The sequence below is a fragment of the Mustela putorius genome, unplaced genomic scaffold (genome assembly GCF_011764305.1).
Source record: "Mustela putorius furo isolate JIRA1106 unplaced genomic scaffold, ASM1176430v1.1 tig00003870_pilon_pilon_pilon, whole genome shotgun sequence".
Lineage (NCBI taxonomy): Eukaryota > Metazoa > Chordata > Mammalia > Carnivora > Mustelidae > Mustela > Mustela putorius.
The window spans coordinates 2640753-2659748 of NW_025422022.1; the positions used below are offsets into that span (position 1 = coordinate 2640753).

An 18996-nucleotide genomic window follows, 5' to 3' on the forward strand; every position below is an offset into this window, starting at 1 on the left:
CTACATTAACGATCTATTGCTGTGTAATACAATTACCTCCATTTAGTAGCATAAAACCATAAACATTTACTGTTTCACAAATTTTGAGTGCTAGGAATTTGGGAGTGGTTTAGTTGGGTAGTTCTGACTCAGTTTCTCCTGAGGTTGCACTGAAGATATCAGCCACCGCTACAATCATCTGAAGGCTTAGATCCATTTCCAAGGAGGTTTGCCCAGAGGATGGGCAAATTGACGTTGGCTGTTGCCCAGGGCTGTCTGAATGTTCCCACCATACGGTGGCTGGCTTCCCTAAAGCAAGCGGTTCGAGGACAGCCCTCACTGGCTTTGATGACCCAGCTGGGAAGTGGTGCACAGTCACCTCCACAGTCTCCTACCTGGGGGCGGGGAGTGGGGGGCCGGGACATGATAATCCCTGGGGGCGATTTATGGATGTGTTTTGTGACTCTTGTAGGAAACTTTATATTTGGCAAAGGGAAAAATTACAAATTTTAATCACTTTAGGCTTTACCTATGTAAAGTTAGCAGTTATTAAAACAAGTTGGGGGGGTGTGCCTGAGAGGCTCAGTCGGTTAAGTATTTGCCTTCAGCTGAGGTCATGATCCCAGGGTCCTGGGATGGATCCTGGCTCCCTGCTCAGTGGAGGAGTCGGCTTCTCCCTCTGGATCTCCCCCACACCCCACTTCCCTCCTCTCCCTCCCCTCCCCCACTCATGCGTGCAGGCATGCACACACTCTCTAATAAATAAATAAAATCTTATCGCACTGCATGGTATCTGCCCTCAGCAGCTCATTCCTGCTGGGTGTTCAAAGGACAGTGCAATAGAAACTCAGTATCTGGCGTCGTTGGTTTTCTTGGCTTCGTGCATGTTAAACCTGGTATTTTTATTGAAACAGTATTCTTAACGGTTTTTCATACTGCTCAGCTTGAGATAATTTTCAAGAGGAAGTAATGCTTCTCCTTTTCTAGGGTGTTTGAAATTGAGAACCAGGCAGATCCACACTCAGACCCTAAACAGGGCCCTGAAGTAAAGACATTGGATCCCAAAGATTATAGGTGGGGAGTTCTTAAAGTATGTCCGTATTCAAATGGAGATGCAAGAAACCCACCTGAAAGAACTTTGGAGAGACAGTGACAACTGTGGATTGATCAAGTTCTTTTTAAAAGGGCTGTTTTGAAGATTATGATTCTAACTTTGGAGGAACTATGGTGATAAGCAGTGACTGGCAGTGGAAGGAATCACATGTAAAAAACTCCTTAAATAAAAATTTATTGGCTTTAAAAATAAATAAATAAATAAAATCTTTATAAATAAATAAATAAGCAATCTTAAAACAACAACAATGACGACAAATCCAATGCCAGTTTGTAGCAATTTGTGTGGTGGAATTTTCACCATCATCATAATGGAATAATAAAATTGCTAAATATGAGTACACAATATGAAGATGTAAAATTTGTGTGAACACTAGTTAATGCTTGGATATAGGAATATTGTAGTAACAAGTTCCACATATTTAAAATCTTCTAACAAGAACACCTTACATTTATCTTACATGTTGGATATGCTCTAAGTTTTACTTTTTTCCCTTAAAAAAAAAAAATCACAGTTCCTCCCACTCTGATTTACTTTAGGCTTGGGCTCATAGACAACAGATGTTTGCCTTACCATAGGGTCTACTATATCCCCACCCATTTTGTGAGGTCCCAGTTGCGGCTCCCAAGGGCTTGGAAAAGCAACACAAGTGGCTTGGGAAAGAAGCAGAGGACAGGTCAACACCTGTCGCAGCACAGGGCGAGAAACTTCCCGGACAGGAGCCGCTGCTTGGCGACCCAAATGGTCAAAACTCTCCGGCCAGCACCTCCCAACCCCTCCCCCCTCCCAGGGCCAGAGTTACTGTTTACTGTCCTGACTCTCACGGAGCAGCAACTATTGATCACAACTGAGTGCAAACTGCAGAGTACAACCGTGTGCTCATCCGGAAGAAAACTCACATCAAAACATGTACTGGTGTCTCCGGATGGCAGAGGTACACATGTTGCATGACCTCTGGCCTGATTTTTCCATGCTGCAGCCCTTATCAGTCCTATGCCCGGGATCCCCTGCAGGTCTACACTGAACACACATGAAGCCCCATGTGTGTTATTTAATACCATGGGAAAGCAGGACTTGGGACAGAGAGAAAGTGGGGGAAGAGAAGGCTAGGGAATAGTAAATGATTCAGTAAATACGTATAATGAGTACTCACATGTAAAAAATGTTTCCTATAGAGCCTATCATCACCAGATATACTGTATATTTTGTATATGGTCTCCACTCCCAGCCAGACAGTAGAATGGGAGCTTCCCAAAGGCAAGGTTTTGTGATTGTTTTGTTGACTGCTGTGTCCCTGCCACCTAGAAGGATGTCTGGCACACAATCGGCATGCAATAAACGTGTGCTGATTGAGTGAATGCACTGTGCTAATAACAGTCATATTAGAAACCAATCATTGAAAGCAATTTGCGTGGATTATCTTCTTTAAGTAGGCATTAACATTAGTCCATTTTACAGGTGAAGGAAAGGTTCGGGGACATCACATAATTTGCAGAAATAGCCTCCTTATGCAGACCAAGCCTCCTATCTCACACTCCAGGAAAATTATAAAAACCAGCTAGACACAATCCCTATGCTCCAAGCAGAGATGTGCTCGATGGAGAAAAGATCTGAAAACAAGTCAGACCCAACCAGGGCAGTAAACAGTTAAGAAGCATACCAGAGAAGCAGGCAGTGAACGCCGGGTCTGAAGGAGTAGAAAAGCGGGCACGTAGAGAAAGAAAAATGCCGAGATACTAATAGGATTATTGCGGGATGAGATTATGACTCTTTAAACTTTCTGTTTCCTAATTTACCTGTATTTCCTAATTATTCTCTAGTAAGTATCACTTCTGTATTAAGGAAAGCAATACATTTATCTTGGGAAGTTTTCCCTTACAAAGTGAAAAACCCAGGGTGCCTGGGTGGCTCAGTTGGTTAAGTGTCTGACTCTGGGTTTTGGCCCAGGTGGTGGTCTCAGGGTTGTGAGATGGATCCCCGAATTGTGCTCTGAGGTGGGTGTAGAGTCCGCTTGGGAGTCTCTTTCTCCTCTCATGCTCTCTTTCTCTTTCAAAAAAAAAAAAAAAAATTTCTAAGGCAAGTTTCTTCCTGTTTTTGCCATTTTGCTTCCCCTGTAGCATGCTCTATTACAGGTTTTTTGGATAACTTTTCTTTTCTTTTTAATATTATTTATTTATTTCTTTGACAGAGAGAGCAGAAGCAGGGTGAGGGGCAGAGAAAGAAGCAGCATCATCATCATCCCTGCTGATCATGGAGCCCGACATGGGACTCGGTCTTAGGACCTGAGATCATGACCCGAGCCGGAAGTCAGACGCCTAACTGACTGAGCCACCCAGGTGCCCCTTGGATAACTTTTCAATGATACTCTGTATATGCAGATATATGGCAATATATTTATGGTTAAGGTTTACTTTAATATGGTTTTGAGATAAAATATTTTCAATATACACGTATTTATATATTATGTAAAATATGCTATATAAAAATATATTAAACATTTTTTTCAAATCCATATTAAATTCAACCTTAACTTAAGGAGTCAGGAAGTACTGCTGAGGAAAGAAATGTATCTCAGATTACTTTCTCACCACTTCCAACAAGCAGGGTCAGGACTCAGGTAAGTGATATGGGCACTTGTTTTGGGCACAAAGTTTAAGGAGCATCAAAAAAACCTGAGCAATCAAGATAAATACTATTTTAATTCAATATTTCAAAAATCAAAATTATGCAAGAAATTAATGAAAAACAAAACATCAAAATGTTCGCTAAAGACAAAACCAGTAAAAAGTTGGGGGGAAAATCTCAGTTGCATGGGGGCTGAAACTTACATAATTGCAGATGTTACAGGATTTTTCCTTTAGGCCTGTGGTTCTTAGTCACACTGCTTCAAAGAATGAAAAGGTAGACCAGACAGAGTGGTGGGCAGCAAAGAAAGTTTACTAAGAGAGAGCAAAGAGATAGTACAAAGCTCCCCAAGAGGGAGGGGACCTGAGAGGGTTCCCACCAGTGTTTCTAAATCTAGGGGTTTTTATGGGCTTGTTGGCAGGCTGTTTTAACCTGATTAACCCTCCATGAGCCTGTCACCCAACATAGGTTTTTGTCATCTACCTATCACATGGGAAAGGGGCGGACGGTTCCTTCCAGGATGGTATAAGATCCTTTTAAGGATGGTTTCCTTTAAAGGCGGGGGGGGGGGGGCTTGTCCCTGCTTGCCTTCCTTCCAATTATCCTTCGTTATAGGGTGGTAGAGAGGGACAATTTTGGAAAACCCCCACTCAGTTTCTTTCACATAACAGCTGCAAAAGTTGTATTATAGGTTTGTGCCTACAAGTACAGGAAGCTAATAAATTCTAGTTCACATAATCACCATAAAAGAAAAATCTTCCTTTCCCCATGAGCCTCTTCCTTCAGAACATCTCACAACATGGCATCTGGCTTCTTCAGAATGTCAGCTAAAACAGAGAGCCAGAGAGTGCCAACAGAAGACCTAACATGGGCGTGACATCGTATCACGAATCCGTAGGAAGGAAGCCTTGGAGTCTACCCACACTCAAGGAAAGGGATTACACAAAACTGGAGGGCATCAAAATATGTCACTTTGGCATGAAGATTATTTTGAGCTAAAGAAAATTAAGAATTAGTAGACATAGAAAAAAGCTCTCTGCCCTCTGCCTATCTGGTTAGAAGCACAACATAAATTTCCATCTGCGTAAGTGTCTTCTCTTCACCAGGAAGAGGACAACTCTTAGACTCTGGATTGACATCAGCTCAGTCAGCACCGGAGGAAATGTATGAAAACAATACTCTCTTCTGTTAGTTTTCCCTGCACATTTACCTTCTCAGGTTTGAGACCTCTAAAAGGGTTTATCCCATTTCCTTTGTCTTGCTCTTCTCTACAGTTTTATTGTTCTTTGTTAAGATGATGTTTAAGCCCGAGTTCTAACCACTAATCACCGCTGTGAGTCACTAATCACTGAGTTTCTCCCTTATGAATGAGGACTACATATGTAAATAAACTGTTGTCTTTTCTCCTGTTAATATGTTTTTGTCAGTTTAATTATTAGGGCCCCTAGTAGTTTAAACATTTATTTATTTATTAGTTTAGGAGAGAGAGAGTGCGCACAAGCAGAAGGGAGGGGCAGAGGGAGAGGGAGAGAAGCTGACTCCCTGCTGAGCAGGGAGCCCAACACGAGGCTCGATCCAAGGACCCCAGGATCATGACCTGGGCTGAAGGCAGTTGCTTAACCAACTGAACTACCCAGATGCCCCAGACCTAGTAGTTTAGAATAAAATTTTCTTCTCCTTATAGCCTAAACATCAGGAGGCAGGATCTCTGGGAGCTATGTGAGAGCTGTCCATCACAGCACCATAGGACACATTCATGGGGTGCTGCTGATGCTGGCCTTGTACCTTCCTGTCACACCACTGGCTGAGTGGACAGAATGGGCCACAGTAACATCCTAGAAGCCATTCTAACACCAGACATCTTATAATACCTTAGATAGAATATGCAAGCCATTGCACACCACCTAAACATATGCCATTAAATTGAGAGAAGTTGTGTCCCCAACTCATTTGCCCCTCATCTGGATCCCAAACTGCTACTGGACACTCCAAAACCATGTCACATGAGTGGTCTTAACTAATTGTGGTTAAAACACCTTACTCCTGCAAATTTTACAAAAGCATGACTGTGAGTACTTCAGAAGGGGTCAAAGAACACTGAAGCTTTTGGATTTCACTGTAAATCTGCCTCAGAGCAAAAGTCACCATTAGTGACTAGGTGGATTTCACTGTAAATCTGCCTCAGAGCAAAAGTCACCATTAGTGACTAGGTTGATCCAAAAAAATGTCATAAAGGTGGCAAAATTTGGAAATTGCCTTAAAGACCAGCTCACAAAGTGGAGGAGGGGGCAGGATATTCCAAGCAAGGAGAAGAGCAACAGCACTTTAAGGGAAGAAATTTTAGAAAAGTTTTCTCTAGAGCACTGGTTTCAAAATATGATGGTGACAATGATGGTGATGTTGGTGATGGTGATGATCATAGAGATGGTAAGGATGATGGTGATGGTGGTGGTGGTGATGATGGTTATGGTGATGATGGTGATGGTGGTGGTGGTGGTGGTGATGATGGTTATGGTGATGATGGTGATGGTGGTAGTGGTGATGATGGTCATGGTGATGTTGGTGATTACGATGATGGTGATGATGATGACATCGTTTTACTGTGGAGTTCTTTGCTCAAACAATATGGTGGGGAATGCCAATATGTAACACAGGTAAAAGTATGTTTCTCAGCTAGATTTGGAGCAGAAGGCCTAGGGCTCTGTTGTCTCAGCTCACGTCATCCCAGAAGTCTCCTAGAAGAATTTTGCAGAACATAAGTTCTTATAGTGAATAGAGGAGAGGGGTTGGAAAAGTGGCTGGAGTCAGATTATTTCCAGGTAAGGTGTTTGAGCCATACTTGGGAAATGTATGTATATGGTGTCAAAGCAGGGGTCAGATTCTTCCATCAGGGCTATGCCAAAGGACTGGCAGAGGTCATGTTAGGTGAGTGACAGTGACATGGGAAAGAAAAAGATGGCCTCATATAACAAAAAGAAGAATGGGCAGAGGAATAAGACAAAGCAGCCAAAGGTAGTCAGTGAGAGGGAAAAGTCAAGTGCTATAATGAATCCAATTTTTATAGATTTTATTTAATTTATTTGCCAGGGAGAGAGAGAGAGGGAGAGAGCACAAGCAGGGGGAGAGGCAGGCAGAGGGAGAGGGAGAAGCTAACTCCTTGCTGAACAGGGAGCCCGACATGGGACTCCATCCTAGGATCCTGGGATCATGACTTGGGCGGAAGGCAAACCCTTAACTAACTGAGCTACCCAGGCATCCTGAATCCAATTTTTAAATATTGAATCCTATGAATGCTTTTTTAAATATTTTTAAGATATGGCAAAATATATGTAATACCAAATTTATCTACAAGTGCTTTAAGATTTTTACTATTTAATAAAATTAAAAGATACTTGCACAAGACAAAGAATTCAAACAGTACAAGGGGATCTACAGTGAAAGTAAGTTTCCTCCCATCTCACGGCCCCAGTCCCTTAGCTCCGCTCCCCACAGACAACTCCTGTAACAGGTTTTTTCCAGAAATACGCCATGCAGAAGCAAACAGATATATGTTTTGCATATATTAATTTTTTCCACATAAAACTTCCATCCTTTGTTTTTGTTCGTTCATATTTTCCCACTGAGCAAACTAACCATATTCGTTCTTTTGGAGGAAACTGTCGGGAAGGAGAAAACAGAATAGTGAAGCTCAGAGTAACTTCCATGTGACTGGACAGAAAGCAAATAGGGAGGAGGTAGCCAAGCTCTGAAGTTAGATCTGGAGCCAAATGCTGGCTCTGCCACCTGCTCACTGATACCCTTGGGCACATTCCTTCACCTCCTTGAGGCTCATTTATTCTTTCTTTCAAAATTATTAAAATAATGTCTTCCCGTTAGGAGAGCCTGGGGCTACAACCAGCCAAAACTCAATTAAACTGGTTTAAATCAAAACGATGTATTGTAAAAGGTCCAAACATAGGGTGTCATGGCTCTCAGTGGGGGGAGGGTGTTTGGAAACAAGAGTATGGATTTTTTTGGTTGTCATGCTCCTGGGGCTGCTAGTGGCATTTTGAGGGTAGGGCTCATGGATATTAAAGTCTTAAAATGTTTGCCACAGATGGTCACAGCAAAGACCTGCCCTGTTCACAAAGCCAATAGCCTCCCCATCGAGAAGCATCAACTTAGCAGCTTATGCACAAAACCATGTCAACCTTCCATTTTCCATGCTCTGTTAGCACCTCACCTCTGACTGTAGTAAGATGGTTGTGACTGTTATGGGTCCAGGGGATTGAGTGAGGCTGCGTCATCTCTTGCTCTCTCTTGGGGAAAAGGAAACATCCCTTGGAAGCTTCCCCTCAGACATCCCCATCACATCTTACTGGCCAGGTCACCTGCTCATTTCCTGAACCAGTCATGGGCAGGATGGGGGTTTCTCCGAGATCAGACAGACGCTACTGTGGAGGGGATAGAGGTAATAGGGAAATGCGTGTGTGGGAGAAGTGGGGTACCTGCTAGAAAGGAGGAAGAGGGGTGTGTGTGGAGCTGGCCAGCCACATGCCCACTACAGTCCCTCACGGGTTGTCACGGACCCTATTAGGAGACTGAATCTCTGTCACATGGTGAAAAGGTAACACGTGTGCTCCTTACCTCCTCCCACAAAGAAAGAGGTCAAACTCAGTTGTTCCCTAAAACTTTCAGAGAAAAAAAGTGGGCAGTCTCTGGCAAGAAGATGGAGAGGGCAGATGAAGGGCTTTCTTCTAGAAGCTGATGGAGGCTCTGCAGAAGTAGTAGATTGGTATCAGTCCTGCACTCCTACAGTTTTGTAGGTTCACTCAGAATTGTGTCACATATACCAAGAACTTTAAGCTTTTACACATTAGTTTATGCTTGTGATCGTGACTGGAATTTACAGTCATCCAAAGTCAAGTGAGAAAAGTCATTCAATATAAGTGAGAGGACTTAAATGTGGCAGAAAACTGATATGAGAATAAAAAGTTAACTGAAACTTGAAGTGTTAATAGATAAGAAGTCAACTCAATTCTGCTGGGCTCTTTAAAATGTAATACTCAGGGGCACCTGGGTGGCTCAGTCAGTTAACTATCTGCCTTCAGCTCAGGTCATGATCCCAGGGTTGGGCTCCCTGCTCAGTGGGGAGTCTGCTTCTCCCCCCAACTTGTGTCCTTTCATTTGCTCACTCTCTCTCTCAAATAAATAAAAATAAAATCTTTAAAATGTAATGTTTAAAACACTGTTAATGTCAGAAAAAAACCAGCTGGTATTAAGCCAAACAGCTCTAGGAAACGTACAAATCACACTTAGAACATATTATGCAAATCATGTTAAAACCTTGATCAGAAAACATGAGTAAAACTCATTGAAAGACAGAAACCAAAGATTAAAGAATAAAAATAGAGACATCTTCCCTTAAATCTTTTGTATTAACTTCTCATCCCTTGGTTGTAGGAAGGCGGAAAGGCCCCTTTCTGACTTGGTGAGTTTGGGGGGCTTTGTTTTGAGCCAAAAGCCACATGATTTGTTTCCAGCAGGATCCCAGAGAAGGCTGCAGTGGGGTTCGGACAAGGGGCTGTGCCGTGCACATGGTAGTTCAAAACGTGGCTGAGCAGATTCTACCCTGGGTAACTAGAACTGACCCTTTCTAGGCCCCTAAGACTCCATACTTATTGTAATAGTGACCATCCCGGTGAGCTATGTGAAGACACCTGATGCTGGGAGTTTTTAACACACAGCGATGAGCAAGAGCTAGCTGCATTAGAAATCATTCCTGCCCTCGCTCTTCTGGGTGGCTGAACAGCTTTGGTTAGGCAAACCACTGGGATCTCGCTTGGCTTTATTTTCTCCACTTTTGAAGCAAGTCGGTTGTACATTAAGACCTCTTAGAGTTCCATGACCCTGTTAAAAGCCCCACATATGAGAGAAAAATGACCCAGGCAAGCAGGGTAATTTTTTTTTCAAATTTATTACAGGTTCAGTCCATTGCCATATTTCAGTTGTGCTGACAAAAATGGCCGCAGGCGCTCCAAAATTTGATTCTCTCAAGTTAGAGCATTTTTCTATGAAGTTTCTGTGGCTGCATTTAAGCCCCTGAAAAATCACTATGACTTTACCTTAATCAACCTACTCTCCTCCAAAAAGCTAAAGAAGAGTTAGGGGAAATGTTTCTAAAGTGCTTCTGCTCTTTTCAAATCCTTTAAAAAATATTTTTAAAATACTTTAACATATATATGGTGTCTCTATCCACTTAGATTCTGTGTTTGGGCCCAAGAATTAACCTGACAAAAGACAAATGTACAAGAGAAAAGCATAAAAAGTTTATTTCATGTTTGCAGTTTTGTGTGTACATGGAGGCCTTCATTTATAAGAAATGAGGCCCAGAATAAGCAGGCCTGAGAGCTTATGTACTATTTAACAAAGAACAGTAAGTCGGTGGTGGCGGCGGGCGGCTTGAGGGTTATGGAAAGACAAAGTTTTTCTTTGGGGTCTGGGCTAAGGATGATAAACTGTGGGGAAGCGACCCAGAAATACACAGGGGAAGCTAACGGAAGCTAAGAGTTCGTTTAGTGGGCTTGTTTGTCCGCATTCACCTTGGTGTCCACTCGGTCTCAAGTGATAAGAATATTTTCCTTTTCCGGGCACAGGACACGTAGGCCCTGCGTTTAGGTAGAGAGGAGGAGGGCAGAGAGCCCTTTCTGGGGCTGCTGTTGCTCACCTCAAAATAATCAATGTACCCGCTATGCTCTGCATGCTTGTGTCCCCTCAGAATTCCTATGTTGAAATCTAACCCCATTGTGAAGGTATTAGGAGTTGGGGCTTGGAGGGGATCATCGGGTCATGAGGGGGGGCCCTTATGAAGGGGACTGAAGAAAACCCTTTTGGCCCCTCCACCACGTGAACCCTTTCCACCACAGGAGGACAGAGTGAAAAGATGCTGCCTGGGACGCAGGCTCTCCCCGGACACCAATGTGCCCGAGCCTTGATCTCGGGCTTCCTAGCCTCTGGAGCTGTGAAAAGTGGGTCACTGTTCATAAGACACCCTGTCTATGTTTTTTCTTTATAGCATCCCAAACAGACCAAGACAATGGCAAGGTAGCATATTTTGGGGTGGAGTTCATGTTATGTAAATAATATCAGCGTACTTACTGAACAGTCTAACCATCCAAAAAGGAAGCCAAAGGTAATCAAGGAATGGTGTTATCTTAAGGAAAAAAAAAAAAAGATGTGTGTGATTCTGAGGCACGGTCTCCAAGGCTAAGAATCAAATGACTGTTCTTATTCCGGCTCCATTCTGGCCTTGAGTGAAAAGTTTGAACAACTTTCCTCTTTGAGTGTCAGCTTGCACATCCGAAAAGTGAGAGTTTGAAACTAAATTCTCTTGAGTCCTTTCTAATTGGTCCTGTTCTATCACAGTTTGGTGCAATTTCGTGGACACTCTTCCATCAAAGGGAATCTAATTCCTGTCTCTTTGACCATGTTGGCATTTGTGACTCACTTCTGAGGAAGACAGTGTAGCAAGAGACACCAGGAGGCTTCCGAGACTAGACCAGAATGTTATGCAGCATCTCTGTCTCTCTCTCTCTGAGCCAACAACAGGTGACCAGACGGGCCCTGCAGCCACTGTGCTGGAGATCGCACAGAGATGCCTGAAGACCGCCAGGGGATCTATCCTGGCTGTCCAATCCTCCAGACCAAGCATCAGAGAAGCCCTGCCTGCCTTGCAGATTCATGCAGAAAATAATGCTGTTGTTATTTTAATAAGCAATTATGTTTGGGGGGTGAGCTGCTATGCAGCACTGGGTCGCGAGAACTGACAGTAAAGCTAGGAGCCTCTGAATGAATGCCCGGAGTGAACATTTTAGCAGCTGAGGCATGTGGTATTTGACGTTGGACTAAACACATTTCAGTGCGGTGGACGACAATTTTGAAGTGATTTTGCAGGCTGCACCATTTTAATGACTGACTTTAGGCATCCAGATCCCTCGGTAGAGAAGACATGGGCCCTGTCTGGCATGGAGGCTGAGGGGGAAGGGAGTTGGGAGCCAGAGACCACTCCCTGGGTCCTCCTTTTTCAGGAAACAAGGGAGAGGACCCCAAAGTTCCTGTGGGCCCCACGTGGGAGGCTTACTTCTCCTACTTCTGAAGTCTTCCCGTGGCTTCTAAGAAACAGAACTCTCCTGTTTCCTCCAGCCCTTCTGACTGCTCACTCTCTATCTTCTGCAGTCTCGTCCTTTTCCTCCTGGCCTTTAAATGCCCGAGGTGCTAAGAGCTCAGTCCTGGGCCCTTGTCTTCTTCTCAGCTCTGCACCTGTCTATATTTCCGTGGTGTAATAAAAATATGTGTTTGGCCTCCGTCCCCAGTCCTGACATGGAACACCTACAACCCTGCAAATTTCCTGAGAGATGGGAGTGCCTTCCGTTATGAGCCCCTTTTGATCACACCTATTTATGCTAATGAGATGATTTAGGGTAGGGCCCCTAGATGGCCTCAGGGTAGCCCAGGGAGGAAGAGGGGGCTGGAGATTGAGCTCTATGAAAGCTCTGGAACAATAAAGTGTAGAGAGCTTCTGGGTTGGCGAACACACTGATGTGCTGGGAAGGTAGTGAACCTGGAATGGGCTTGGAAGCTCTGAACTCCTCCCCCTACACTTTTTTTAGGTCATTGTTCCTGAGTTGTATCCTTTACAAAACTAGATAAACTAATAAATGCAAGTAAAGTGTTTTCCTGTGTGGGGAAGGAAACACTTTTCCTCTACCCTCTTAGGTTCAGTGCTGAGAGCCTGCAAGTGAAACTGACAAAGACAGATGAACAGGGAAAAAGTATTTCTCTCATATGCACTTGGCACTTCACTAGAGAGAAGTGAAAACCCCAAAAAGCTGTTGGGCCAAGGAGCTTATATCCCACTTTAGCAAAGGGTGATAAATTGTGGATAAGTGACAGAGGAAAAGGTGCTTGGGTTTCTAGGGGCAGTAATTGTGGGAAGGTACATATAAGGGGGAAACAAATGGAAGACAAAGGTTATTTAGTCAGGTTTATGTAGGTTACATGGTTTACTAAGTTAATGTAAACTTAAATCAGTATCTTCTCCAGGGTCATGTCTGGTGATGAAGAGAGGGAACCACATGTAGAAGTGGATAGTTATTATGTTACTTTTACAAAGGGAAAATTATGCCCTGCTTTTAGGGGAAAAAGTGAAAGAACAGAGATCTTGAGCCAGCTGTCTTTGATCAGTTTCTCAAAATAATCCTTATGATGAAGTGGCATATTTGCAATAGTGCATTCTTATCCCCTGAGTTCTGTGAACCATTCTGGTGGATTATTGAACCCAAAAGGAGGGACTGTAGGAAAGCCCAAATTAGTACTTGACGGGCCCAAAGTATGGTGGCCTGGGGAGACCATGTGTGGCTGGCATCTGAGAGAGGGCAGTCTCACAGGAGGGAGCCTTTTAACCCCACAGGATCTGATACTACCTCCAGGTGGCTATAATCAGACTTGTTACTGGAGACCCAGGTGGGATCAAAAAGAACAGAGAATCTACTAAGCTCAAAATGCCCAAAACGGGATTCATGATCTCGCCCTCCCTCCATCCTTCTCCTCGGTGGTCCCCAGCCCCAGGGACTGCGACCACTTCTAGTAACCGCTCCTGTCCAAATCCTCAAGGCTCCTCCACCTCTCCCACTTCTCCCATAGCACGCTGTGCTGGTTTCACTCCTAAATAGCTCTCAGATATGTCTCACACCACCATCACCACTACTCTTGTCCTAGGGATGATCACCTTTCCCTTGAAAGACGGTAATAGATTCCTAACAGATTCGTCCATATTGCCTCTACTCCTTACAGTCTGCTCATCAACCTGTTTCCACAATGAGCTTTCAAAACTTAAATCTGGTTAGTCACACCTCTGATTCAAAACCCTTCAGTGGTTTCTCGTTGCTCAAGGTCCTGCGTGGCTGGCCCCTTCCTACCCCTGCGTCCTCAGCCCTCCGCCCTTGGGGTACACAGTCTTCTTTCAGCCTCTCTCTATTCCCTCCCATGTGGGGCCTTGTGTGGACTGAAATGTCCCCTCAGGGCCACTCCCCTTCCTCCCAGAGGCCTCCCTGACCAGGCTGCATCCTTCACAGCATCTGCTAGAGTGGCTGAGTCTGTATTTGTGTGGAGTTCTGGTTAATGTTGGTCTCCTCCAATACATTGAGGGCTCCTTGAGGGTGGAGTCCTCTAACATTTTCACCAAAGAGTAGAGTGACATGGCTGGACCCAGGCCCTGCACAACCTTGAGAATGATGCCTCCTCAGGTCCCAGTCCTTGGGCACCTCACCTTCTCCCTTCCCTGTCCCACAATGGGCACATGCTCGGAGAGGATCACCACAGCCTCAAAATCTCTTTGAAATCCTATTTCTATCTTCCGAATAGTTTGCAATTTTGTGTTTAACTCCATAATACATAAATGTTTACCTAAATGTAAAAATAATGTCTTCTTCCTCAAATCTTAGAATTGGTCCAGAAGGCACACCAGGATAGCTGGTGCCTCTCGGAAGCTCCCAAGTTGACATGCAATTATGGTATTCTATATTGGTTATAGTGGGACCTACCATTCCAGCAAGAGAAAGGCAGAGACCCTTCCTCATGAAGGCCATCCCCAGCCGTGGCTTCCTAGCAATGGGAGAAATCTTTCTTCTTAATCATCGGGGTTCAAATGTCACCACACCTAGCTGTGAGGCCGGGGCAACGAACAATCCTTCTATGCCTTCATGTCCCATTTGTAGAGTAGAGATGATGGTCTGAGAATGAGATCGTGCTAGAGGAGTCAGTTCAAACCAGCACTCTTGATGGATAGGTGCTCCAGGAATATGAACCATTAGTATGACTACTCACTACTTTCTGCTTGCCCCCTCACCAAAATGCCTAAGGTGCTGGCCCCTTTTAATTCCCCTTCACATTCTGCCAGACAATAAGGTGTTTTAGTTACAGTGCCTCAGTTAAATGACTTGGGTAGGCTGGCTTGCTTCTTTCCTTCCTTCCTCCCTCTCTTTCTTTTCCTGAAATACTGGATCTACGTCTAAAAACGCCAGAATCCCTAGCTTTTTACACAAGGAACCCCACAGGTCCACACGGGTTTAGACGGAGGTCCCAAAAGGCAGACCCTAGAGCCCAGCGTCGTATGTTAGAGACACTTTAAGAAACACCGACCCCCGCGTGGGGCCCAGGACCGTTTTCACAACTCCAGGTGACCCTGACGCGCGCTCACGTTTGAGAACCACTAACTCCAACCAAGGTAAAGTCAGCCTGAAAAACAAAACCGGACAAAACCAACCCCAAAAGCCCACTATGGAAAGTCTCCCCGGGGTCCCGACCTGCTCTCAGTCGGCCGAGCCACGAGTCGGCCGCCTCGCAGCCCCAGCGCGCGCCTGGGCCCCTCGCGGCGGCGGGGAGAGGCTGTGAGCGCGGCGCGGCGTCGGTCCCGCGGGGTCCCCAATCCTCGGCCCCGAGCGCGGCGGGCGGGACCGGGGGGAGGAGTGGGGACGTGCGCCCGGGACCCGCGCTCATGGCCTCCGGCAGCTCCCGGCGCGGGCCCGCGTCCACTCCGCGCTGCCCGGCCCCGTCCCCGCCCCGGCCTCGGCCCCAGCCCCCCGGGCGCCGCCACCGCGGGAGCGCCGAGGCGAGCGCGCCGGGCCGGGGCTGGCTGGCGAGCGGGACTGGAGCCAGGGCGCCCTGAAGTTTGGGAAGGCAGGAAGAGAAAGCGAAGGAGGCGCGCTCAGTCCGCGGCCCGCCGCCTCCCCCGCAGGGCAACTTCCTTAACCGCGCGCCTGCCCCGCGGACTTCCTGGGCCGCTGCGACCGCCGGGAGGAGACCGCTCCGCGACCCGCCGGAGAGCAGACCCGCCAGGCCCCGGGGGCTGACTGTACGGGCAGGAGGAAGGCGGTCGGCGTCCGCGTCCGCGAGAGCTGCGCGCCAGTTCACCCCAGGAGCTCCGGAGGCAGGACCGACGCGGGCCCCGCCGGGGTGGGCGCGAGGGAAGAGGGCGGCCCGACTTCCAGAGCCCGTCTCTCACCTTCTGCCCGAGCCTTCTGCAAACCCGCCCAGTCGCTCCGGCCCGCGCCGCCCCGCTTCCAGGTGTTCCCACGGCTCGCACCTCCCCGCCCCGGGCCCTCCCCCGCTGCCGGCAGGTTCAATCCCCAGAGCCGGCCCCACGCCCGCATCCTCCTCCCACTCCGGCCCCGGCCGCCGCCGCTAAAACCCGAGGCTCCCGGGTAGGGACTGCCCTGTCCTCTCGGGCCCGGGGCGGGCTCTGCGCGCTCCTGCAAAGACCCAAGGTGTTAAGTCTCCAGAGGAGCGCTGAGCGGGGGGACGCGATCTGAAGCCAGGCGACGTCATGGATCCCCAGGGGACGCTAAGTTTGGAGAAACAGGGACCCGCGCTCTTGGCAGAGCCCCCGCCGGCCGAGGGGCTGCCCGCCCCGGCGGTCCTCTGTGCGGGGAGTGGCGGCGACGGTGGCGGCGGCGGCTCCTCGGAGGCCCCGAGCCTGGACGCTGAGCCCTTGTCCGCGGAGGAAGAGGCTGCCCCCCGGGAGCAGGAGGAGCCGTGGGAGTGCCGCCGCCGCCTCCCGCGTTCCTTCTCGCTGCCCGCGGACCCGATCTTGGAGGCGGCCAAGTTGCTGCAGCAGCGACAGCAGCTTGGCCTGGCGCTGGACCCGCAGGGCGGCGAGGGGGCCGAGGGCGCGCCGCACAGCCCCGGCGGCTGCTGCGCCAAGTGCAAGAAGCGGGTGCAGTTCGCCGACGCGCTGGGGCTGAGCCTGGCCAGCGTGAAGCACTTCAACGAGGCGGAGGAGCCGCAGGTGCCTCCCGCCGTGCTCTCCCGCCTCCGCAGCTTCCCCATGCGCGCCCAAGACCTAGAGCAGCTCCCCGGCCTCCTGGCCGCGGCGGCAGCGGCCGCGCCCCTCTCCGCGCCACCTCCCCGGCTTCGGCCTCTTTTCGAGCTTCCCGGGCCGGGCGCCGCCGCCGAGCGTCTGCGGCGGCAGCGTGTGTGCCTGGAGCGCGTGCAGTGCTCGGCGCCCTCGGGCGCAGAGGTGACGGGCTCTGGCCGGGTGCTCGGCTGCCCCGGGCCGAGAACCGTGGCGGTGCGCTACACCTTCACCGAGTGGCGCTCCTTTCTGGACGTGCCCGCCGAGCTACGGCCCGAGCCGGTGGAGCCACAGCCGGCAGAGGCGTCGTCGGGGGAGCCCGCGGACGCCGGGGAGGAGCCGGGAGCCGAGCGCTTCCACTTCTCGCTTTTCCTGCCCCCGGGTTTACAGCCCCAGGAGGGGGAAGACGCGCCGGGGGCCGCGGTCCACTTCGCCGTCTGCTACCGCTGCGCCCAGGGCGAGTTCTGGGACAACAACGCGGGGGCCAACTACACGCTGCGCTATGTGCGCCCTTCCGACGCGCTCTGAGCCCAAGGCCGGGGCCCAGGCAGCGAGGTGACCTGCCGGGACGTCTTTCTGAGCACCGTCCACCGGGGAAGGAGAAGAGGGAGCCGCTCAGCTGTAAACTCGCACCAGGACAGATCCTTCGAGCAAGCATCGTGAGCCCGGGCAACGCACCCAACCTCCCCGGCCCGTTTTCTCCTAGCTTAGGCCTCCCTAGGCTGCTTCTAGAATTCTCGCCCTGCACCAGAACGCGAAGAAATTCTTGACCGAGCCGTAGCTTCCTTCAAGAAAAAGGTCCTGACCCCTGTGCACAGCTGTAAGACCTTGGGATTTGTTCTCAACTGTAGACCTCGTGTTTTAGCCTTTGCATCTTGCTGGAGACGCCTCGGCTCTCAGGGAAAGGACAGCCATCCTGCCTCGTCGTGCCTGCCGAGAGAAGGTGCAGGACCCGGGGCGGTCGCCGGAGCCTTCACCCAGGGTCCTGTTTCTCCGTGAAAACCGAGTGGGGCCTTGGCTGGGCTGTCCTTTTCTTTTAACTGGGATCTGGGGGATGTTTGCACAGTCTGGACATTGTTTACTGGGTCCCTGTGTACACATGTCCTTTAAAAAATAAAAGCCACTTGCACACCCTTTCTCGCTGTATTTTCTCTTCCAGCTCCTGGGGGTTTGGGGAGGTCTTGATCTTCCTCAGCTCATCGTGCTGGCCCGTTAACAATAATTAAACAACAGGATTTCCAAGTTGTTCTTCTTCAGTCTTTCCTCTCTGATGCGGAGAGGCCCAGGTTTCCGGTTTTGGGGCAAAAAACATTATTTAAAACGTTTTGTAGAAAGCTTCTGTTCCCTGCCAAAAGAAGGTGCTTAGTGAGTTGAAAGAGCAGAGTAGTCTGGTCCGCTTGCTGTAAGCTGCAGGGTCGCTGACCCTCAACCCCCTTGGTGTAGGCAGAGCTCAGAATAGCTTAGCCGCTGGACTTCTCTCGGCCTTTAGCAGCAGGGCAGAGAAGCTGGGCTCTCAGGGCTGGGTGATGGGGGGTGGGCAGAGGTGAAATGGACAGGTGTCTTTCTGTCCCCACTGGGAGCCCCAGTAGGTACTGATGACCTGACAGATGGTGAAGCGTGCCCAGCGAGTACATCAGAACCAGATAGGGGCTCTGCGGGCTGGCCTTCTTCACGCACCTGCTGATGGCCGTGGATGCCAGGATGGCCTTGCGGTAGTAGGACAGGTGAGCATGCTGGGTGAGGGCCTGATCTTTCCCCACACCTTGTTTATCCTTTGGTAGTTTTTCTTTCTTTTGTTTTCATAGTTCCCAGCACATGTACAATCAATGCATTTTGCAGTGGTAATCTTTAAGAAAGATGGTTTCTACTGGTGCTCTAGGGGAACCAGAGTAGGCATAGCACAACCCATGGGCCTAATTCAGCTTGAAGTCTCTTCTTATAGACCCTGAGAGCTGAGAATGATTCTGGAGTTTTTAAACAGCTAGAAAAACTCAAAAGAAGAATATGGTTCTGTGACACATTAGAATTGTATGAAATTCAAATTTCAGTGTCCGTAAATAAAGCTTTATTGGAACACAAGCCGTGCACATTCATTTACATATAATCTCCGACTGCTTTCCTGCTACAAGAGCAAAGTTGAGTAGGTGCAACAAAGACAATATGGCAAAAGCTAAAATATTTACTATCCGGTCCTTTATAGAAAGTTTGCCAGCTCCTGCTCTAGAGAAGTATTTTTTAACACTATATGCTGAGAGTTACACTTAATAAAGCAGGTAAAGTTTTAATAAGGTTTGTCACTTGAAATTAACCCCCGTTTTTGAGAAGTGATAATGTTTACATTACTTTCAGTAATCTTGGTTAGAGTAAACACTAAGATGCCAAATGCACA

At 48.2% G+C, this 18996-nt stretch overlaps 1 protein-coding gene and 1 non-coding gene across 2 annotated transcripts; both read left to right on the top strand.

Moving 5' to 3' along the window:
• Positions 1 to 757: 757 nt before the first annotated feature.
• Positions 758 to 895, top strand: LOC123388072. The gene has a single exon (XR_006602616.1). It is a non-coding gene; the product is annotated as a small nucleolar RNA SNORA8 (small nucleolar RNA).
• Positions 896 to 15233: 14338 nt separating this feature from the next.
• Positions 15234 to 17741, top strand: PPP1R3G (protein phosphatase 1 regulatory subunit 3G). The gene has a single exon (XM_004753649.3). It carries the CDS (start codon positions 16080 to 16082, stop codon positions 17133 to 17135), a length of 1056 nt encoding a protein of 351 aa, XP_004753706.1. The 5' UTR covers positions 15234 to 16079; the 3' UTR covers positions 17136 to 17741.
• The last annotated feature ends 1255 nt before the right edge of the window (positions 17742 to 18996 follow it).

Bases quoted from the DNA above. Each gene is read 5' to 3' on its own strand.
- PPP1R3G (XM_004753649.3), top strand. From the start codon at position 16,080: ATGGATCCCCAGGGGACGCTAAGTTTGGAGAAACAGGGACCCGCGCTC.